This window comes from Poecilia reticulata, chromosome 16, assembly GCF_904066995.2.
Source record: "Poecilia reticulata chromosome 16, P_reticulata-male-v2, whole genome shotgun sequence".
NCBI classification, from domain to species: domain Eukaryota; kingdom Metazoa; phylum Chordata; class Actinopteri; order Cyprinodontiformes; family Poeciliidae; genus Poecilia; species Poecilia reticulata.
This window is the reverse complement of record NC_088845.1, coordinates 15852323-15876861: the sequence shown is the minus strand read 5'-3', so window position 1 is coordinate 15876861 and position 24539 is coordinate 15852323. Positions and strand designations below refer to the sequence as shown.

The 24539-nt window shown below is 38.3% G+C and overlaps 1 protein-coding gene across 2 annotated transcripts in view; it reads left to right on the top strand.

The window, feature by feature from the left end:
- Positions 1–24539, top strand: part of kcnn3 (potassium intermediate/small conductance calcium-activated channel, subfamily N, member 3) — an 82871-nt gene that overhangs the window by 18950 nt on the left and 39382 nt on the right. For both annotated transcript variants that reach the window (XM_017309640.2, XM_008431748.3), the window contains exon 3: positions 4387–4482. In XM_017309640.2, the coding sequence (XP_017165129.2) occupies positions 4387–4482 (96 nt within the window). The remainder of the gene's footprint in view (positions 1–4386; positions 4483–24539) is intronic.

The following is a 24539-nucleotide window of genomic DNA, read 5'->3' as shown; positions in this document are numbered from 1 at the left end:
AGGGAGAGAAATGACGTGAACTCCAAGCCAGCTACATTTCAGCTCAGCCAGTGTGACCATGTTTGAACAGACATGCTGCTGCTGGGAGCCAAAGCTGAAAACCGGCATTTTTCTCATTAGCACAACAGCGTCGGCTTCCCTTGCACCTAGTTTGCTTCGGAGAGTACAAATGAGATTTTAGCGGCGGAGAGGGAGATTGATGCAGGACAAACAAGATGGGGCTTTTGCAGCGTTGTGCGCTGGCCCAGAACCACACTTTAATAGCAACAAATGGGAGGCGTCAAGTTGTTTTTGTTTGCTTTTTTTTATTTTTTATCATATGAATAATAAAAAAATTGTGTAATATTTTGCGCAGTGCTTTCTTTGTTTTGAATAATTATGGGAGAAAATGAATTCAAAGAAGGGTCTCGGTGAGGATTAGCAAACAAGACTCTTTGTATGTTTAAGTGTTTGTTTGATGTTAAATTAATGCTACTAAGGCCAAGAAGAGTCCAGAGAGACTCAGAATGAATACAGCAATGCACACTCCTATTTTCCACAACGCTGACGCCGAGTATATTGTTATGAATTCAAAATGCCGTGCGGAGCGTTCCGCAATGAATGCTTAGCAGTATTCCCCTCAGAAACCCGCAGACATATCTGGTCTGAAGTGTAGCAGTCTTAAGGTGGCGCAGATCTCGTCTTCGTGGGGTTATCTGGCTGCAGCACTCAGCCCGACCTTGTTGAAGGTAATGATGAATGCACTTTGGAGGTTGTTTGTGCCTGCGCACGTTTCGCTTTGCAATTCTAAACCGAGTCCCTGAGACGATGTGGACAAATGAATCATTTTAGCAGGTAGAAACTACAATATTGACTGCTGCAAGGTTCATCAGCAAAACCATTTGAAACATTTTGACAACTTCAATATCATAAGCAAGCTTATTTATGCAATTTCTTTTTTGTAAAAAAGCAGAGCATTGATAAATAGTGGCACACTAATACATTCTATCTGTCATCTAAGCTGTTTTTTTTATTATTAATTTTACAGCAGCTAATAACAGTGCTCTGCTATAAACACCAAAAGTCTCAGGAACTCACAGCTCTCCTGCACCCATTGAGCTGCCACAACATCGCCCATCTGAAAAACAGTTGCCATTGTTGCTGTCTTAAAGAAACTAAGGCCATGATGTCAGTGTAGCCCATTACTGGTACATTCAATTCATGGAATGGAACCTGACCGCAATGTCCAATCATGTTCAACCCAAGTAGGTTTGGATTTAACTACTTTTGATCCAAACCTACCCGTTGGCGTCGCTCAACCGGATCCCTTCAGCTTTTGCCTACAACGATAATAGGAGAACACATGTGGTCCACTATCCATCTTCCATGAGCAATTTAACACACAGGGTTAGCGGATGATTGAAAATTTGCAACTCAGCGTTTTATCTTGTTTCGCTTATGTTGTCCACTAATTTTTGACCGATTTCTGAAAGCTTTGCCAGAGCATAACTACAGCTACGTTCAAATGCGCCCCATATGCTCATTTGCATCACTGCCATATCAGACTTTTTCAAGACAATCTGAACGACCCAGTTAAGATCTAACGGTTTCATCTCCCAAAAAATACCCCCCACTTTCATATGTGGTACTATAGCAACTGCAATTTGTCCTTTTTTTTTCTTAGCTTCCTCTGAACGTGAATGTAGCCCAAGTCATTTGCACTCACAACCAACCGTGGAGCACCACAAGGGTGTGTGCTAAACTCTTTTCTGTGCACACTACTCACTTTCAGTTCTTTACCAACCACTTCCTCCCTAAAATACTCTGATTGCAGTGCAGACACCTCCCTCCTCTTTACTACTACAAAAACAGCTATTTCATCTTATTGTAACCAAAAGTAGAAACTTAAACTACAGGCTTTTCTGGAAGACTTGGAAGCCCTCCTAAGCATGACCACGTTTCTCCTAATGCTCCCACCAAACTGGTGGGAAAGGCATTCATGAGAATTAGGTGCCGTGAAAATGAATTTCTCTCTGGAGAAAAGAAAAGATCTAAAGTGAAAGGAATTTTGAAGGGTTTTATTAATGCCAATAATTCAGCTAAAAGATCTGACCCAGAGATGAATCTGAAGTGTCTGTGTGAGTGTAGCGCGATATTCTCAGGCGCCTGTCCTGTTGACCCGAGCACCACATGCATATTAATATGTAGCTAAGAATAGTGGCCAAGAAATTAATCTTAACCGCCGTATGACTAATGTGAGCTAAATCAAACGGTGACCTTCTAACTAAAAAAGGTATTCATATGTATGACGCCAATTAAAACCACTTTGTTGAGGTATTATTAAATATTAACATTTGGACCTTAAAAATTACTGGCATCTGTTGGCATGTGCTTCAAATACATTTCTGGAATACTCCCAATAAGTGTTGTTTCTTTGCACAATATTGTAATATAAAACTTATTGACACATTTCCAAGTGGGGTCAGAATTACATTGGTTTGGTTTCTTCTTAAATCCATTATTGTCTGTATAATGATAAAGCATTTTAACATCAAAAATTGACTTTTAAATTAAATTCTTATTGAATAGAGAAGCTCCAATTTAATTACTTTATTCAATCAATTAAAATATTACTTAAAAGTTAATTTGTTTCAGTAAGTCAAATCTCAAAGTGAAACATTAAATCCATTCATTACACACAGACTGATGTTTCAAAGGCTTTATTTCTGTTAATTATGAGGATTTTCCACTTAACAGTAATGAAAACACATTCAGGATTAGAATATTACCTCAGACCAATTAGAAACATTTATACAGAAAAGTAGGATTCATGTTAAGTATTTTCAATACCGTATTAAAGGTCGTTATTTTTAAAAGTACTTTGAAACGGACCGACAAGACTCGTCAGAATGCATATTCTAATTTAATGAATTTACAATTTATGAAACATATAAATTTGTGGCATGTATGTAGCAATAATTCACAACAATTGCAATATAAATAGTTTCAGTCTATATCCAATGTGGAGATAGATTGCTTGTGTCTCTCCAGCCATCACTGGGCAAGAGGCGGGGTACAGCCTGTACAGATTCTGGTAGATCACATGGCAACACAAAGACACACACAGCACAAACAACCATTCACACACACTCACACCTAAGAGCAAGTTAGAGAGACACTTAACAGCTGAAATACTTTTCGACTGTGGAAAGAAGCTGGAGTACCCAGAGAAACCCCCTGCCGGCCCCTGGAGAGCATTCAAAACCCGGGCCGCAATTTGAACCCAGAACCATTTTGCTGCCATGCAGACCTGGACAATCTCATTTAAAAACAAAGTGTAACATCAGTTATGCACATCAAATTTGAAACCAATCCAGCCAGTAACATTTCTGTAATAGGTAAAATTTAAAACCATAAACAGATCCTTTGCCACATCTCAGAAATAACAATGTTTATTTAACCCATCACTGCAAACTAATAGAAATAATTATTTTGTGGTGTTGATGAAATACAAGTCCAATGATTTGACAGACAGCAGCGCTCTGGTTGGTAATCCCTCATGCCTTTCTGTAGATCTCATGGTGCATGACGAAAATGGATGAGAGGAGGAAGGAGTAACCGAGGGGAAGTGCAGCGGCCAGACTAAATCAGCCCCACCAGATCCCTATTTTTACTTATATACAGCATATATTTGAATGGTTAAAATCTGAAGAATCAGACAATGTTTAAACAGTTTAAATAGTAACACGCATAGAGTTTGTGGTGAGTTTTATATGTACGTTTGCTGAACTGATTTTTTTCTTGTTCTCTGTAAATATAGTCAGCAAACCAACAGCTACAGGTTGTTCATTGGGCATCTTGTAGCATCTAATTAATTTAAAATTGAATTTGTTACTAGCATCGTAAGACTTGGCTTCATTAATTCATTCATTCGTTCTCAACAAATTCGTCCATGTGGTTTTTCTTTCTTTTACTGTGTCTTGCACTAATACTCAAGTGAGGGTTTCTGTGTGCGTTGGTGTGATAACCACATGAAGTTTTGCTTTGCTCTAAGTGAGAGGTTGGTGAGCCCAGAAGAAGCCACTGAAGTGCTATGAGGTGTATTGATTGGAAGTTCCCCACAGCATTGATTATAAGCACTATCAAACCAGACAAGCAGAGGATTTAAAGCTTCTTGACTCCAGACAGATATTGATGGGTCAAACACTACAGTTCCACTTTACTTCAGCTTCCTGCTTTAATGTGTGACAGCTGAATGTTAATTCGAGTTATGTTTTGTTTTTTTAAGTTTTCCGATTTTTTTCTGTCTAGTTCTACAATCAAACTACCAGAACAAATTCCTTCTCAAACGTCCATTTGTTTTTATGTCCTTAATGATGTTGGTAACTGTATTTTGTCTTTCTGCAGAGCTCCATGTATTCTCTGGCCCTGAAGTGTCTGATCAGCCTCTCCACAGTCATCCTGCTGGGCCTCATCATAGCCTACCACGCACGTGAGGTTCAGGTAGGTCACCTGTATATCCATGTGCAGATGTACAGAATGTGAAAACCAGATGCCATTTTTAATAGGCCTGGGGAGTTTGCAGTGATTATAATTACGCCGTCTGTTGATGAGCTCTAAACAATGCGCAGCTGAAAAGAAGTCAAACCTAAACGATGATCTTTGCCATGTGCCAAACAAGCAGATTTGATTAATTTCTACAAATGTATTAGTATTACACAAAATTACAACAAATATCATCTTATTTTAGAACTACACAGTAAAGCTGTTTACTTCCACTATTAATCAACTGTGATAAAGTCCTTGTTACTCTAAGACATTTTAGCTTTGTATTCACTTTCACTTTTCCTGGTTGTGACCATTTCTGATGTCCTTTGAGTTCTGATGTACCAATCCAGATTTGACTGATTTTATGCTTTTCTGCAAGCTGTAACACATAAAAAAGGATTTGTTGGTAGTATTTTGAGGGATGTGGTAAATTTAAATCCAACATAAATCCATCTTTCTATGTAAAAATGTCCTAAAATGAGGAAATGAATGTGTTCTGCTTTTAAAGCAGCCTTGTTCTGAATAGTGCATGGGCATTGCGATCAACGGTGTGGAACTCACATCTTGTCACATGAGGTTAAGTAATGCTAATATTGGGTCATTATAGGAATATTTCCGTAGAATCTGTCACAGTTGAAGTGGCCGTATGCTTGTGTACGAGTTATGTATCATGGAATTTCTTTCAACCAAAAATAATAATTCATGATCATTTATCTTAGCTGATTATCTCATTATTCATGGAAATACATTCATAAATGTGTACGAAGGCAGCTTATCCTCATTCACTACTGAGACATATGGCAGAGACACAACATATAATGAGGATATTAGTTTTAATTTTACAATGAGGACATCTTGTTTTACTGAAGATTTTTCATTGTTTAGTGAGGAGATCACAGATCAGAGCCAATCAAAGAAAAACCATCTGGTTCCAATCTCTGTCCAACTAAGTGGGATATTTCTATTTGAATTCACAACAGATTTAAGTTCAGATTCAGTTGTGTTTCCCAATCCCAGTCCAGAAGGCAGCCAGTTCTCCAGGTTTTGAACTGGCTCCCTTGCTTAACAATAGCTGCTTTAAATTATTGCACAATTAAACCAATTGTTACAAAACCTCTTGACTAACTACCGCTGCAACATTTTCCTCTCAATGCGGTGCGCCCTCGGCACCAGGATTGGGAAACAATGACATATAGTTTCAATTAAATTCTAATTTCACTCCAGTTTAATAGAGTCAATACAGAGCGATGATGATTGCATTCTAAGATGTCTCCAATCAGCATACAAACATAGCAGCCAGTGTAACTAATTGACTCCTGAAATAGATTAAATCTGTGCAAATGGTCACTCAGTGACAGCGTAAATTTCTTTTGCTATGAAGATGATACTTATTCATGAGCATAGATTAAACCAGTCAGATAAACACCGATCAGGTTTCACAGTAGTTGTTGTTAAAAAGCTTGTGTCTGGTGTTAAATCAGTGACAGTATTTCAGAAGGGTTGTTACTCTCTTTCGGTCGTTGCAAGAACCTCATAAAAGAGAATTATCATTTTAGCTTAGAGAAGTGTTTCCTTATCAGACTCTCTCTGTTATTCTGTCCAGCCATAAATTAAACTGACTCCAAATGTAAGCAACTTTACTTTAACCGAGGAGTCGACTGTGCTGCATGCATTAGCAGTGTGGCAGTGTGAGCGCAATAATCAACTTGTGAGGGAGTCTGCTTTAAGTAACTCTGTTCCATTAGCAAGTAGCGCTGAAAATTTTTTTAATGAAACTAATTCTTTTTCTACCTCTGAAAGCTGCAAAAAAAAAAAAAAAAACCTTTTAAAAAACATAAAGGAATATGTATCGTACTCTCCTTATGCTTCAGTGCTTGAAGAGACATTTGTTTTTTGCTTTTTTTTTTGCAGGGACAATGCAACTAAAAATGCATGAAATAAAACCCAGCTATGTAATTTATGGTAGATAAAAGAAAAAGGAAAGAAAGAAAATGAAAACGAATAACATTGGGCAACACAAGGATGGAAAAAGCTCATTTTATCTCTTCCCCTCTTTGCTTCCTGCAAATTCCTTCCAGCATCAGAGCCACAGAGACTGCAAAACCTAACACATTTTATTTTCGGAGGAAATTTAACTTTACCCAATAAATATTGTCCAAATTTAAAGCAAGTGCAAAAAATGTCCATGCCTTTCAGGCATTATTTCTCTCCGTGTCCAATTGTATGTTTTTGCAAACATTTTTTTTTCCTATCTAAGCCAGTGTTTGTGCCCATAAATTTAGCAGCATGACACATTGCTGCAAAGTGGTACATGAAAAGTCTACACAAAAAGCAGTTTATGATCAGATGCTGCTTAATTTGGATGCATCACTGCGATACTTGGTTGACTTCAAACTGGCTTGTACAGATATGAATGTAGCAATATAGCACGATTTTTCCAGGATTGATTACATAACTGGCAGGTTGAAAAGAACTGGTAGGAGGATGAGAGACAATGACATTTCTTACAGATATTTGATTTTACTGTTTTTATTGTTATATCTTGACTAGACCTCAGTAATGAGACAAACGTGAAGCATCAACGTTTTAGTTGAAAATTGGCACATATGGGAACGTGTCTCACACAAAACAAAGACTCGAGATATGGGCTTCCCCTCTAATAACCTGAGACTTCTGGTAATCAAAATAAAAGCATTTTCCATCCCACTGATGCAGAATTTACATTAACATGTGTTAATGAATATCTGCTACTTTGTTTGTACATAAATCCGGATTTGCTTTACTGATGAGGTAAAGACTGCATGTTATGAATATGCAAAATGCAGTTTACAGAAGTCTCTTTGGATGAACAGCACACATATTTTCAAAAGAATTTGAAAAGAAAGACAAATGTTAAATGCTACGTTGTGTGATGAATATAGGATTACTAATATTAGAGCAAAACCACTATTTAAATTTGTAGCTTACGGCAGTGCAGTGCTACAGGCGGAGTAGATGACACGCATCCAACAAGCGAAAGTTCGCCAGGATGAAACCATTAGACACGATTTGCGCTTGAGATAAAAGATTTAAGACTTACTTTGAAGTTGATATGAAAGACAGAAAGCTTGATTTGGACTTGGGATCAAAAAGTAGAACCTTGACTTGGACTTGAAAGAGAGGACTGGAGCTTTTTCTTGATCTCAGTATATAAGACGGGACCCTTGATTTGGACTCCAGATAAAATTCCTCAGAATTAATTTGGACTTGGGATAAAATATGTTGAATTGTACCTTGGGCAAAATACCTCAAACCTGACATGGATTTTGTGCAAAATGCTTCAAACTTGATCAACAGTTGGGGCAAACAATTTGGATTTGAGGTAAAATACTGGAGAAGTGGATTTGAGTTTGGATAAAAGTCTTTTAGTCTTGACAGAGGAACAGCAGACCAGAGTCTTATGCCTACAATTGAACTTGAGATAAAAAAAAATAAAAAAAACTGGAAACTTGTCTTGTACTTGTCTTGAAAACTGAAAAACTGAATTGGATTTTGGACAAAAGACTGGAAACCTCTCTTAGACTGACGCCAAAGGTGGGGAACATTACTTGCAATTGCAAAATAACACTTGATATTTTCTGGGATTGTTAAAAGAATTCATCGTTTTGAATATTTATAGATGTTAATCTCTTAAAGTTCACCATCAACCCAGAAAGAAGTGAGTTTTTGCTCTGGTCCAGGACAGGTTTACTGCTGCTCGTTACTGATTTTTCAGTAGTTATTTTGCTTTGTAAAAAAAAAAAATATTTTAAATACAAAGCCCATCTGAGGCTCATCTGAGCCGTGTCCACATTGTTCACATCATAGACCCGAGTACCCAGGTGTGTGTCGACGCCACCCAATTAATGACATTAATGAGAGTCTTGGTGGGATCGACAAAGCTGGCTCCATTGCCTTGCAGCAAATAGACACACACTGTACGTTAAATACACGTGGAGCCGATAATAAAACTGCCATTCAACGTATCCACAGAGAGCACAATTTAACACACAGAAACTAATAAGACACACACATCACACACAACCTTCACCTCTTGTAAGGCTGAAAGAATCAATCAGAAATGCTTTCATGCTTCATTATATTTATTGTGATGTTTGTCATTTCACTGATACAATGCTACCACAGTCATTTAGCTGGGGTTTCCATCTGAAACCATTTCCAGCTGATGCACATAGACAATTTATTGACTAATACGGGAGCCTCATGGGATCCAGTGAGGGTCCCCAGAGTGGTTATTATTCCCTGCAGGTAGACCGTGGTGCCTTGCTAATCTGCAGAACTACATAATATTTCAGTGCTCCGACTATTTTCCCTTTATTTCTTCTCGCTTGTAGGTGTCCCTAAAAATGGGTATTGGACAATTATTCTTGATCTTGATCCAGAATTAACTTTGTTCAGTCCTAATTTTTAGGGCACAATCAGCTGAGGTTTAACCAAGAGAAGTGTGGAAGAAACCGTCCCAGCATGGCCCACTGTTATAAAAGTCATTAATAATATTCCAAGCAAAGTGGATATTTTATGACGCAGGAAAATAACTCTCTCAAGTTTTTTCTTCACGTGATCAATCTGCAAAGAAAACATGCCACACTTTCAACAAGTCACATAAAAGCCCAGAAAGTACGCTTACATTAGCCTTAGCAAATCAGAAAATAATTGAAACCAAAAATACCAGAAGGAAAAACAAATTGATATAGTATAGTGTTAGCGAGGGCTGCGCGATATTACAAAATATTCCAATAATTGGAAAATCTCACAATAGTGACATTGATTGCAATTCACATATTTCCTACTAAGCAAATGTTCTAAGTTAAGACAACTTATTGAAAATAAAAGTCTCACACTAGGTTGCTATGTTTTATAAATCTCCGGGTATCTGTACGTACATGCGACGGTCTCCTGTTACACCTCAAATTCAGATTATTTACTTTCCTTACTCTTGTGAACGACTCCTTATTTCTTGAAGCAGGAAAAGTAATTAAGTTCATCAAGTTAAGGTGTTTTGTAAAATTAAGACACTTATCATCCGGTGATGTCAACGTTAAAGCCCCTCAGGGTAGCAAATGAAAAATCGCAGGCAAAATAAAAAAGAAGCAATTTCTTGTGCTTCAAAGATGCAAGCAAGTTTAATAAAAAAGGATTTGTCTGTCACCGGTTGCTCCAGTCCTCTGACTTCATCCAGAAATCTATAAATAAGGTCTTCATGTACAAAGTTCATTTGAACATTTTAACTGAACTCATCAGTTAAAATGTTTGTGATTAATCTGGAGGTTAAAAATCACAGTCATTGTTATTAAACTAATGAACAGACAAACCATCCTAGTGTTTACAGCTGTTGCTCATCGACACAAAATAACTGCCTGAAATTCATTAATTAAAAATATATCTAATATTTTTCTGCTCATAAAGTTTGAAGTCACTTTAACACAAAGCGTCCGTTGCCCAGCCACGCCTGCTGCGGTTGCTGCACGTGATGGGGATGCTAGTGCCGGCAGGAGATTGGGAGCATGTTGAGCTGGGAAGAGAGATATAAAATGTTCTTTTGTTAATCTACTCAATAAGTAATTCCTTTTGATTAAATAAAGGTAGGACTTTGGGAGGACGCTGCCAACGTAGAGGTGGGAATCCCTGCAGGTTGGGGGAGGTGATGTTGGGATTTAGCCTAAAATCACTTTGGATAATCGTTTGAGTGAGGAAGGTGATAATATGTGCACATTTCTACACAACAGCAGATAACAGCTCGACAGGGTAATTCTTGTTTACGGCTCTAGCTTTGGCTGCTTGTTTTTCTTTTTTTTTTTTTTTACAAATTCCGGTATTAAGAAGATTTTCTCACTAAAACTGCTGGGTTTAAATGAATTATATGCTTTAATAATGTCATAAGTGTATTGTTGATAATACAGGTTTAAAAAATTGAGTCCATTAAACAATAAAAAGCAACATCGTATTATTGCCTTTAAATACTATCCTGAAATGTTTGCATTCGGAGTGTTTTCGGTTTTGCTTCCTAACAACTGTCTAACTGTTGTAATGCAAACTTTTATTTATTTTGTATTCGTTTAGACATTACAAATTTAAAACATTTTGTCACAAAATTGTGCTTTTTTTATGAATAAATAAAATATCTTTTGTGACTTAATCAATCAACTTTTACAAATGTTGTGCTCTAATATTTCCAAAACTTATTTGAAAAGCTCGTGGTTAGCAGAAGCTACGAAACGGCAATTTGGTTCACTCTGTTTCTGTCTCTGGTGTTTTTGGTTTGCATTGACCCTGTGATGAACTGGCTTGATCTCCTGTGGTTTGATGAACTGTCTTTCACCCACTGATGCATTCATAGAAAATGGGTGGAGAGAAAAAAACAAATACTTTTATGGGAAAAAAACCTAGCCTAAATCTTCAAAACAGTATTAAACACTTTGTTGTACATGCATTGCAAACTTCTGCTTACTACCTTAGTGCTACTTCAAACGTGAACTGAAATAACTTCTACTTTAAAGGCTTTTCCTTTAGTTTAAAAGGTCTTTAAGGGCAATCGGTACTCAATGAGGTGTAACAATTTTAATCCACTTCTTTTGCTCACTGTAATTGAAAGCTACACCATATCAAAATCATAATGCGTATTACTTCACCATATTGTTTTGTTTTTTTCTCAACCCTCTCATAATCACAGCTATAGAAAAGCTACGTAATTACATGCTGCAGCTGCTTCCTGACGGTGACAGAGTGGGGTGTCCCTGAGATTTATTCATTACTTCTTTGCAAATTTAAAACTGTATTCATCCCAGAAGACCACCTCAGACCAATGCATTTTTTATTACATTTGTGCACCTGCCCTCCTGACTCCACCCTTGTTTACCTTCATGGCTGAACAGCGTGTGTGCGTGTGTGTGCGTGTGTGTGTGTGTGTGTGTGTGCGTGTGTGTGCGTGTGTGTGTGTGCGTGTGTTGCATGGGTTATTGTTGGATTTGTTAGGCATAAAATGATGCACATTGTGAGAAACATTGTCATACAAAATGAAAGGCATTATTCAGTAAATATCTCGCTCAGAGATCGGACAGACTCCGTTGAGCATTTTGACCCCCGACCTGCAGGATATTACACACAAACCGCATGTATGTATTTTTATGAGACATTCATTTAGCAGTTGCTGGGATCTGAATGATGTTATCGAGTTTGGCTGGCATTTACATTTCCTCTCTCACTCTCTCACTTCTCCCTCTAAACTCCTTTCTGGTTTCCCTCTTCTCACGTCTTTTATCTCGGTACGGTTTGTTTACCACAAGAAGTATGCTTCTCCGTCTTTCTTCCCTCTTTCTTTCGCCTGCTGCTCCTCCGACATTATCAGATTAGATTTCTTCTCTCTTTTCCTCCAACGGGCTTCAATTCAATTTTGTTGTAGAGTCCCACATCCTTTTCTCCAGACTGCTCTACTCCCTCGTTACGCGGCATTCAGCTTCTCACTTGCTCCTCTTCTTTGCCCCTGTTGTACTTTAACACTCGTATGAATTTCTCTCACTCTCTTTCTTTTTTTACTCCTGTGTCATAAAGAAGTAAAAGACCATGAAAGTAGCTCGATTGTGTCTCTTTTCTCTTTGAGTCACTCTGCATCTTTTGCTGACTTAATTGCCTCCGTGCCAGGCTTTAGGTTTTACACTTTAAGCTCTTGTAATCTGGTGGGGAGTAACCCAAACTCAAAGTTGTAAGCCTCACGTGAGCAGTTAATGGCTATCTTCACTGACTACAATGGCTTTGTTTGTCTTATTAACATCACAAAAGAAAAATGGGTTTTTTCTCGTTAATGTCTGGGAGTTTTAATCTTGTTAGAGATCTAAAAAGATTAACCTGAGAATTGATCAGGTTCTAACAATACATGTTAATCTATCTACATGTGCACCAGAATCAAGCTGCCTTGCACTTCCCTGGATCTCCAACAATGTTCAATCAACACACAGGTTGAAAACTTCAACTCATTGTGACTGAAGTCACGACTTGATTGTTTTCCTGAGCTTTTTTTTTTTTTAGGCCATCTTTGCTACAAAAAAAAAGAAGAAAGAACACTTCTTCAAATTATGAAGATTCTTCACAATCTTTAGAATTTTCTAAAATAAAATCAGAGGTTTCTGCTCCTCTGCCATAAGTTTCAGCTTTGTTGTGACATAGAAAGAATAATCCAGACCTTCATCAGCTAAGCAGCAGGATGAAATGCTTCTTTCTTCTCTTTCAAGCCGAGGCTCCTTTCTTTTTTTCTTATATTGTTGAAACGAAACACAAATAAGGAACAGTAGAACAGGGTTACATATATAGTACAGGAGGATGGTGCTTTCTATTCTCTGTGTCCTTTTTCAAATCAACCTAACAAGGTTTGTTTGAATTTGTAAACTGCTTTTGTTTACAGCCTGGCATATCAAATAAAATGCTGATGAGCAAGACTTGCTGCTGCTTGGAGTTACTACATACTATATCCAAACCCGAACATAAAAAAAACAGAGGTATAATTTGAGTCAGAACAGAATCAAAATTCAGAGATTGAGCAGAACCTCCATAGATCATACTGATCTCAGAGAGGGCTTGTGAAGAGTGGAAAATATGTATTTTAGTAAGCTGTTGAGGACATTTGGGCATAAAAATTATAAATATATGAGGCATGTAACTACAGACTTAAATGGAGACAGTTTGTTGCTTTCTCCTTTACTGGCTTCTTATCTGAATACTGTCTTCTTGCAGAAGTTTACATATTTTTAAGTGCTCATTCGGGGGGATTATTTGTGGCTACTGCTCTGCTGTGTAATATACATGAAAGCACAAAATTGGACTGTTAGCAGCCATCAAATCTCACTTGTTCCTGCTGCCTAAAAATGTTCATACAAATGTCTACTGCAGTCAGCTTAGACTTGGTGCTTCTTGGGAATCTTCTAGGGGTAATTTCTGCCTTGTGTGGAAAATGATTAGACACATTTAGCTTACATCATACTTTACCATGTACATGAAATGTCCTTTTCCTTTGTTTCTTTCCGTTTGAAATATTTTTTCATCTTTTGATATTGTGCATCAGAACATTGATGCTTAAAATCTGAATTAAGGCAGTAGCTGTTTTTTCTAACAGCTTTGTAGGAAATTATATGAATGATCTCTGAACTCACCTGATTCTGTTTTGTGTGCCTGTGGGCCTTTAGCCAAAACTATCAGTCAGTAGACAAGAGGATAAGAGTTCAACCTGGACATTTAGCTATGCAAATACACAATCGATGGTCATTCACAAATAAAAAAAATAAAAAAAATCTTGTTTAGTCAAATTTGCATTTATTTTTTGTTGGAACCAGATAAAAATCCTATGTATGCACAGGGAGCAACCACTGGACCAACTGTGCAGACTTGTGAGGGTAGCTAGCACTGTATTATCTGCAAATTCACTAAGGATGGCAGTCATTTCTCTTAAACTATCATCTGCTAATTCTGAATTTATTGTTTTTGTGTAAATGTGGGTTTAACTCGGTTGCAATAGTTATTTAACAGTGTGTGCTCATAGGAGGAAGAAAAAAACAACACAAATACGTTAAAAGAATTAATCCAGGCGCCATTTTCCACCTCTCATCTGAGACATTGAGCACTGGTCTGATGCTTCAACTCAAGTTTATTAGGCAAATATAAAATAATGCAGACTTACTTTACTGCTAAACTGAATTTATAACTGTGTATTACAGTGTTTGTTTCAGCCCCTGCAGTTACTGTTAACCTTTTTTTTTTGCTCTATTTTGTATCTTTCTGAAGTCTTTACAAATTATTTGCAGCTGAGCTCAACGCAGTAGTACACATATTCAGACTTTTAACCACAAATATGAATTGCATGACTCATTTTTGAGTCCATCCATCTTTTACTGCAGAGTTGAGCAGCGGCTGCCGATTGTTTATCGCTACCTACTGCGTGTGACAGCAGCGTTAGTGGATTTAATGTCAGGGGATGACTGTTGTCGATGGTGACAAAAGGAAGGGAAAGAAAGTAGATAAAATCCTTGGCGAGACTGTAAAAGATCTAATTTGCCGTAAACATTTTGACATATTAATCACCCGCCCATCATCAGTGTTGATAATTGATTGTTGTTACAAATATTAGATGTATTCTTTGGTGATTGTGGTTACTTACTGATCTTCAGGTAATTGAAAAATTTTGTCACAGTACTTTCATTAAGTTTCATTAATGAAATCAGAGCCTATTTAGCTACATGTTAGAATTTCAAATGAACTAAAGCGGTTCTGATTAAGAGTTTCTGTCGCTTATATTGACTTGATGACTTTAGTACTATTAATCTCTCGACACTGAGTCCGAGTCTGATACAGCTTTAAAGTTATTACCATCCACACCTGTATGTTAGAGCTGCACAACAGACTGAATCACAGTTATAATTGCAGTGTTAAACATGCAATTTTTGGATGTACTATGTGGTTAGATATTATATTTTAAATGCACTAATATTCTGCCATATTCTGCCTGCTAATTATATAGTGTTGCCTGCTAGATAGACTTTTCTTGCTCTTAAAGCAAAAATGCTAAAGTGCACAAATAGTGATGTGGAAATTGTGAGAAAGGAAAAAAAATATGAATAGTGTTTCTCTGCTGTTTTTCAGTCCAAATGTATCTGCTTAGTATCTTGGTATGCATAGTGCATTAAGTTAACGCACATATTTTAATTCATATTTCATGGTGTACTGTGGAAATTAGACATTAGTTTTTGCATTGTGTCCCAACTAGCTTACGAACCAATGATGCTGATGTTTTCACAGCAACAGACACTTTGTCCCAACCTACGTTTCTGTTGTGATATAAGGTTATCAACAAAATCTCTACAATTTCAATGGGTCACCTGAAAAGGTTTACCATTTATGTTTGACCCAATTCATACAGCTAGACTGTATTAAGTGATAGTCTTATGCTAGCCTTTTTACAGTTTGTTTTGATATGACTCAATGATAAATTAGCCGGAATGCAATCAAATCCCTTTGCACTTAGCACGTTAGCATTAGCTGGTGACATTACACGAACAGACAGAAGGTGAGCTGCAGCAGCCAATTTAGTCACTCATTCCCAATGAGTGGCACTTGAAAGGGTGAAATTAATAGATTATTAGGAAAACCAGATTTGTAAATCAACCACTAACGTACATCATGTATAATGCAGCAATCAAATAACCTGCCGTTTTTATAAATTAGCTTAAAACAATTCTGCCGCATGTTTCTCTGGATAAAAGATAAGAGTTTGGGAGACATAAAATCACAGCTGATCTGATCGGCACCGCGATCAACGCATTCATGCAGTTGAACAAAATTCATAACATTGTAGTCATTGCTGAGACTAAAGTCCTTCCTCTTAATTTCCTGAAAGTATTTTTGCTTTTGTCTGAGAAGTTTGTATAAAGAATAAGATCAAAGACCCAGCTTCACTTTGTGAAGTAAAGCTTTGAATGTTTCACTTTGAAATGGTGAAAACATTTAGGATTACCTCTGTTGTGAAACATTCAAGCTCTGCAGAGTTTCTCAGTCATTGTTTTGGCAAACCGCTTTGTACTGAAAGAAAAAGTTTGATGGTTGCTAGCATTCATACTGTTGGGAGGCGCCGCTGCAGCACCGGTGACTCGTTTGGCTTCAGCAATTGTCCGTATTTGTGCATTTGTTGGAATTCAAGTGGTGATGGTTGGAACCAGCATTAACTCATCGTCAGGGTGTTGTGATTCACGGCCTTATCTGAACAACCTCTTTCCATTAGACTGAGTTAACTACAAGACCAACGGACTGCGATTGTTTAGACTTAATGGAGACTGAGAAGGGAAATATATGGGTCTAGTCAATGGTAAATCAAGACAAAACCCATTAGGACGGCAGCTGACGGAATAGTGAAACATCATGAATCAGTTGTGATTCAAGCGGCTAATCAGAGAGATAATTTTAAGGCCTAAAACCAGACAATGTTCAAAGGCTTGATTTAATAGAAAAAGAAAAACCGGAGAAGTGCTTTGCTGTGAAGAATCATTTGTTCTTCTACAGATGTCCTGCTTCTGTATTTTTTTTTCTTCTCTCATTTCAGATCCTCAAACAGATTTTAATATCAAACAGAGTAAATCCAAAATGCAGCTTTCAAATTATGACATCATTTATTCAGGAATAAAAACAATCCACCGCTACTCTATGAAAACTAGTATCTGGTCTTACCACCCTTTATTAGCAACAGCTGCCATCAAACGTTTGCAATAATTGACAATCACTCTTACTTTGCCGTAGAAGACTTTGAGTTTGACTTTATTGGACATAGTGTAACAAATTCATGAACAAAGTTATTTACAAAGAAAATGCATCTAAAACAAAAGCAAACAAAAGAAGAACAGTGTTGCTCTTCTTTGCAGAATTGTTTTTTATTTATTAGCAACATGGGAAATATTTTGAGCATGAACTACATAAGGTAGCCCCACAAAATCTAAAGAAGATTTAGGCTTGGACATGTCGTAGCGTTTTATGTCATTGACCTGTTGATTAACCCGCTTGAGCATAAGGTTAGACTGACTGAACTTTGCCTTCAGGACTTTCTGTTCCAGAACATCGAGTACAACAAGTCCTTCAGGCGCTGAAGCAGCATAGCAGCACCAGACCGTCACACAGCCAACATCATATTGTCTTTTTTTTCTGTTTATTCGTTTTCATTAAAAGCAAAACAATTATATACAATAGAGAAAATACACAACTCAATAAAATGAAAGGGAGCAGAAAGAAGAAAACAAATCTTATAATATCTCCCCTGTTTTTGTTCCAAAAACACATATTCAAACAACAGCGATTTTACTGGGGCTACTTGGGGATCATCACTCAGGCTTTTTTGTTCTTTATTGTCAGCAGTGATCTTTCCCATCGATGTCAATTTTTGCCTGGCTTCTTCATTTCTTGAAACTTGAACACTAACCTATGTGTAGGTAATTGAGGCATGCAGTGCTTCAGATGCTCATTGATGCTGTTCTGGAGAAGTTTTCTACTCCTGAGGACGCTCACTACTGCTCCTTGTTTTCTCCGTTTGCAGATAATTGTTTCCAGTTTGTTTCAGGACGTGATGTGTTGCTTTTCCAGATCTTTTAGTCTACTTCATGTTGTCAGACGGGTTAAATTAAGTTTTGCCTCGACAGTTCTGGCAGTAATCAGACTGAGATGTGATTTGGTAAACTGAACTCAGCTTCCCAAAAAAAATGGACTAATCAAAGTTAGTAAATCGTCTAACAAGATTGGCCATTTTTTTTCAAAGAGATCAAACTGGTCACTTTTCTTTATTTAATAAATGAAATCATTGTTTGAAAAAGCTTTATGCAGTCTTTGTCTGATATGTGTAAGTATTTTTAGAACCAAAATGTTTAATTATTGCTAAAGGTACACCAAAGAGCCACTTTTCTATAGCTCTGTATATTTGAGAAACATACTTCTGACGTACGTGCCCATGGAGTTGAAGCGCTGCGTTTTGCATGAATCCCTTATCCACCATCTCGACCTCAGGCTTCTCTTGTTTTCTTCACAGGTGGAAACAAACTCAGCAACAACAGGAAAGAAAAAAAAAACCTGCTCTGATGGAAAATGATTCATTGTAGTTCATGCACTTGAAAGAAATCTGCACTTGAAAGGCAAAAATTGAATTGATGTTGAAACTAATCAAATAGAAACTTTTAAAGAGAGTGTACAAGAAAGGGATGTTTCTCCAGTCCATTAGTGCACTTTAAGCATTACTGACTCGTGTTATTCGGTTACTTTTGGAGAGTTTTAGAGGCGTTCCATTGATCAAGGAGACAGCAGCTTGGCACTCATGGACACTCACAGGAAGGCAAGATGGCATTAGAAAACAAAGTGAGCCGTTGTCTTGCAAGGGAGATGTCTTTTCTCATTGAGGAAGACGCCTATACTTAGTCACTTAATGATGTCATACTCTGCAGAGTCTGCATCGTGCATGCTCGGTTCGGTCTGCGAATGATAGAGGATGACAAAATGTAACAGCAGAACACAGCAGAATCTTGACTCTGGACATGAAAGAAGCAATTCATCTGCTTATTTCCATGAAACGCCAATTTATCAAATGCCATGTGTGTCTTATTTACCCCAGGACATTTTTGGGATTACAGCATGTCTTTCATATCTGCTCTGAGTGAAGGAGATTCCTTGTCTCCAGACACCACTGGTGGAAAACTCTCTTCACTCCCTTCCTTCCACTTGCCGTTTTTAGACCTGCCTGAAAACAAGCCTGCATAGCACACGCACACGCCTGACTTGTGATCTTTTCCTCATCTGTCACACTTTCTAACACTTCCTTTTCACTTCACTTCCCCGCTTCCTGTACTCATGCTTGCGTAGAAACAGCCACCGGGGTGTTCCCTCACAACTGCAATTACAGTGAGGGAAAAGTGTGTTATCCTCCTTGAATATTCATATGTTTCACCGTGTGGGAATCTGGGTTTGTGTGTCGAGACCGGGTGTGTGTGTGTGCGTGCGTGCGTGCGCGCGCGCGTGGGGGTGTGCGCGTGTGTGTATGTGCGCGCGTGAGGGTGTGTGTGTGTGTGTGTTTGGTTCGCCCCACTTATTTTGCCTTCCTCTTTCTGGGCTTTCTATGCTACGGGACCCAGACATTCCCTGGAGTTCTCTCTCTGTGTGGGTAAAGGTGTGTGTGCTAGCCTTTCATGCTTCGTCACTGTCTGCTTTAGTAAATATCTCCTTTAGCATGCGTTAGCCCCTTTACCTCCCGTGGGAAGTGGATATGGAATTTTCTTGCACATGCACACCGTTTTTTTTTTAAGGTGTTTGGTTGCATGTGTGGATGTACACATGATATCACATGCAAAATATTCTTTGTTGTTGGCTTTGCACACTTAGAAGTCTGGCTTCATGATTTCAGGCATCTGGAATGAGAAACATGAAGGCCCTCTGAGGAAGCTTTAGAGGTTAACGCATGGTTGGCTGGCTTGTTGAGAGGGAAAGACTGAGAGGTCGCAGACTCCTCTAGCAGGCAGCAGGAGCAGACGGGGAAATGCCGTGGGTGGAGAGTGGCCTGTCAGACTTCACACCTTCACCTCTGTAGACACCTCAGCTTATTTTTAATGCCGATCATTTTCACACATTTTTTTCCTCCTTTTTTATTTTGTCTGCTCTTCTCTAGCTGATGTCTCTCTTTTCCTTACTGTGTCCTCTTTCTGTCTTACTTGCTTCCCGTTTTGTTTCCTGTCCCCGGCCTTCTGCCCTGTGATGTCACAGCCTGTTAAAATTAAGTGGACACATCTTCTTTTCGCAATCTCTGTTCTCCTCCCCTGTGGGTTTGTTCTTTATGTCCAAGTTGATTCAGCTGCTATCCAACCTCAGTCCATCTTCACCGACTGAAACTCCTTGTAAAACTTGCGTATATAGAAATACAACCGTTAGAACAACTAGGCGACCAGAAGTCGATCAAGTAACCAGGAAAAAAATGCAAACAACTTAAAAAATATTTCCTTTCAAGTTATTCATTGCGTTTTTATCCAGATGCGTTTAGAGCTGCTATATCGACGTTTAACTTTTAAAGAATTCAGACCATCCAGCTATTTATCTTCTACACCTGATTGTCCTCGTACGGTCAGTCTCCAGTGGTCGATGGACGAGAGGCGGGGTTGACTCTCAATAGTCCATCACAGGGCAACACAAAGATACACAGGACAAACAATCATGCACACACACTCGTACCTGAAGACAATTTAGAGAGGCCAATTGAAAATGAACAGGGAGAACAGGCAGGGATTCAAACTCCAGGGCCTTTGTTCTGCAAAGAAACATTGCTGCCAACTCCACCACTATGCATCTTTGAGTACTTAAAAAAATTACCCTTTTTTACTTTCCTCTAGTTTACTTTTTGCATAAAGTGAAAAATTAGCTCTCTTAACAATGCAGTCTTTCTAGTAAAATAAAGCAACCAGCATGCATTCTGTGTTTCTTACTGTTTTCTAAAGCAGCTTTCAGTTATTGTAGCTTTAGTCGCTTCTTATAAATTTTTTTATAACATTTTGACTCTAAGAAGCAGAGCAGAATGAGCTGTGCCTTATAGGTGTTAAAGTTGTATATTCACCGTTTATTGCCAAATAAACGCAGTCTTTAGTGGTTTTGTTAAGTAAACTGGCTTTTTATCTTTCTAAAAGCTTTAAATACCCAAGTAATTTGTGAAAGTTGCATGCATGCTGTGGAACTGGTTTTTGGATTAGTTTTTTTGTTTTTTACTTGCTATGAAAGATAAGATAAATGTAACATAGTATAATATGATTTAAAAAGCAGTGTTACAGGAAGTAGCCAACTTAATAAACACATTTCTGCTGCAAAGCATGCTCACTGTGCTTTAAATGGGTAGCTAAGCTTCCCGCCAGTTTAATGGTGATTAGCCCTGTTGGCTCACAGCTGGAAGTTCACTGGTTCGGATCTTGAAGGCGGATTTTTCCAGGTACGGCAGCTTTCTTTGAAAGTTTAAAAAAAACAACATCTTTAAAAAAAAACATCTTCTTTAGGTTAATTAGTGGCACCTTTTTTCCCTCAGGACTGGATGTGTGGATTGTTGTTGACTTGCTTTGCCCCTGTGTTGTCCTTGTGATGCCTTGCCACGCTGACTGTTTGGACAGGTTGCAGAAAATTAACAAGAAGGTGAGACTTGGTAGAAAAGTCTTTGATTGGCAAAGATCCTGCTTTAGTGGGACTTTGAGAAGAGTTTGTACGATTGTATGTTCCATGCATGCACATTAGGGGTTAACACTAGTCATCATCGCTGTGAACATTTTTAATGACATGCATAATATGCATTTAAGCTGTGTGGTTCATAAATGTTTTATGTGTAGATTTATGCCGTTTTTTAGGATGTGCCCAGCATTTTCCTCTAGTCCCTGCTCATATGCAAAAATGCTATTTTTCATCAGCAGATGATGAAGACTAATAACCATTTGCAACCATTTGGGGACTAATTTTGCTACGCAGTCCTCCGTCATCCCCTGCCTCTGCCCTCTTCATGTAGGGGCAGTGGCACTCACTCACTCCCACTGACAGATTACTCTCCTAATGGAATTTAATTATTTATTCCTTCCTCGTGGCGATTTCGCCAGGAAAGGACCAACCGCGTGACTCTACGGCAGGACAGGACAGGAGGGAAGGATGCAGGGAAGAAGGAAGGGTGAAGCACTCATTTCCTCTAGCGGTGCTGGAAGGAGGCTCACTTCACTTCTGATTCAGAGGAATGTCATTTTGTGGAAGACAAAAAACACTGAGCCGAGGATGCTGGGAGAAGGAAAAGCACAGAGTGAAAATGTATTTGCGTATGAATTTAATGCATAACCACTTTGCATAGAAACTTGTTTTGTTTTTTGGGTTTTTTTTGTCACATATCTTGTTTCGAAACAACTCAACCTTTTCCCTTTAACATTACTTTAAACTTCTTATCATGAATTGCTAGTGACAGTGTGGAGTTTCAGCTCAATGTCTGATGAAACAGGGCACCACTCTTCCTCTTGTACCTGTCATTTCCCACTCTGTTCAAACTGTTCTTTTAATTAAACAGCCTAACTTTGGTATCAGACATTACTTTGGAAATGGGAATATAAGTAAATTTCTAAATCACAAACAAATGTGTTGTTGATCTGAAACTAAATTTAGATAAAATGTTTCTCAAGTCTTCCACCTCTGTTTTTAGCTAAAAAAAACAAATCTGGTATTGTTGCTGACATTTCGACCTTGATATTCTCATGCCCTGTATTTCTGCATCAAAAGCAAAATAACAAGAAAAACATTTTATAAATAATACTTTCTTATGCAGTGCACTTTTAACATTTACATTTCACAACCACAAACGTCAACATACTTTACTGGGATCTTATTGGGATAGACCAACACAAAACAATAGGTGGTTGTAAATGGGACAGAACCAATAAAATATGGTTTTAAATTCATTTACAAAGAAAGAAGAGTCAAATGAGCTCATACTTCTGCCTATTTATTTTAAAAGAAATGATCATGTAAACATGTAACATGGTGCATGAATGTGAATATACGTGAAATAAACAAATGTGGCGGAAACTGTTTCAATAAATTAGAGAAAGATCAATCTTTGTCTTTTAAAGGGTCTATTCGAAGGCAAACATCTTTCAAAGCCACTGAACTAGTCAGAGCAGAGCCCGATACGAGTTGCACACAGTGTTTTTTACTCTTCACCACATCCTGCTCCTACAACACACAAGCATAAGATGGAGAACTAAGGAAAAACCTATCTCCGTAAAAGAGAAACAGTTGAGCATATAGAGATACAGTTCTAACCACACCTGCTTGAACGTTTTTTTTGTTCTCTGTGATTTCACCCACATTGTGTGAACCTTTGGCTGCACCAGTTTCTTGCACTTTGTCCTAGACACTTGCTTTCACTATGAGCTGAAAGGAAATCAAGCAAAAATGTCTGTAGAAATAATAATTCAGACATTCGTATCAGTTTTTCTACTACACAAGCAAGTACATTTAAAGTCTCCACAAACCTGGCCTTCATAGAAGAGTAGAGCGAAGGTAGAGATTGTCACAGCACACAAGAGGAAGAAGGTGCATCCAGTCAGCTTTTGTCAACTTTTTTGGCAGAAACTTGCAAAACGAACTACTTGTGGAAAATTGTGCCATTAAAAACTAACAGTGTAAGAACGTGGTAGTGACGGCATCAGGCTGTGGTGATGCTTTTTTTTCTCATCAGAGACAGGGAAGCTGGTCAGAGTTCGTGAAAAGATGGATGGAGTTCAATACAGGTCAGTGGTGGAAGAAAACCTGTGAGAGTCTGAAAACACACAAGCCCAGGACAACAGCCATGCACACACCAGACTTAAATCCATTTGGGAATCTGTGGCAAGACTTGAAAATTGATGTTCACAGCTTTAATTGCGGTAAAATGCAGAGCAGTTCCATGAAGTATTGACTCAAGCAAGGTGAATACACATGTACCACACCTTTTAGGGAGATGTGATAACAATTCAGCAAGGATAGTAATTAGATTTCTATTGATGTGGATATTTTAAAATGAAAACAAGAAGTTCAGATGTTTTTTGGGTTTTTTTTTGTCTGTCTCCAATTTTCAATACTTTCCAGACTGTCTTACTGTCAAGCATCTCAATCCGCTCAAAGCCTTATGACAAAGTAAGACATCCTACAACAGGGATTGTGTTGTAAAGGTCTAACCGTTTATTTTCAAAAATAAAGAAAAGATGTACTTGTAAAAGTTGAAGCAAGTATTTTATCTTCAAATATGACAGTACAAATTCATTCCTTCCTTGCCAAGGTATGAGCTGTCACACACACAGACACACACAAACCTTTGCAAATCTCCACCATGAGTATTAGACAACCTGTCAGTTGTGTCCCCTCTTCATTCACAAACGCACACCTCAGCGTTTGTTCTTACTTCTCCGTTTTCGCTCCGCTTTCCGCACCTTTTCCTTGCGCTTCTCTCTCTTTTTGACTCCCTCTTTCTCACTGGGGATCCTAATTAAGCTTGGCTGCTCTTTGATGTTGTCGCCTTGGCAACAGTCACCATGACGAGGTTGGGTCTGCACACACACACACACACACACGCACACACACTATATCACTCTGTCTCTCACACTCTCTCGGGCACACAGAGTACGGCACACACAAACAGAAACATGCAAATGCACGCTCTCTGCCGTCATTAAGGAATACAGCCAGCGTTTGACCCTTGGTTCAAATGACGGCTTACACAATGACTCCTGCTTGAGGCTGCGCTACATGTGTGTGCAACCAGGAGAACACTGAGCAAAACACGGAGGTTTTGCTGTGTAACATGCAAGATGGTGAACTCTGCAAGTGTTCGTATCCACAGGTGGTTGAAGAAGCTTCAGCCTCATCATGACTCCGATCAGTCAGCTCGGACACACGAGGCGTCACGTCTGCTTGCCGCTATGCTTGACCTGTTG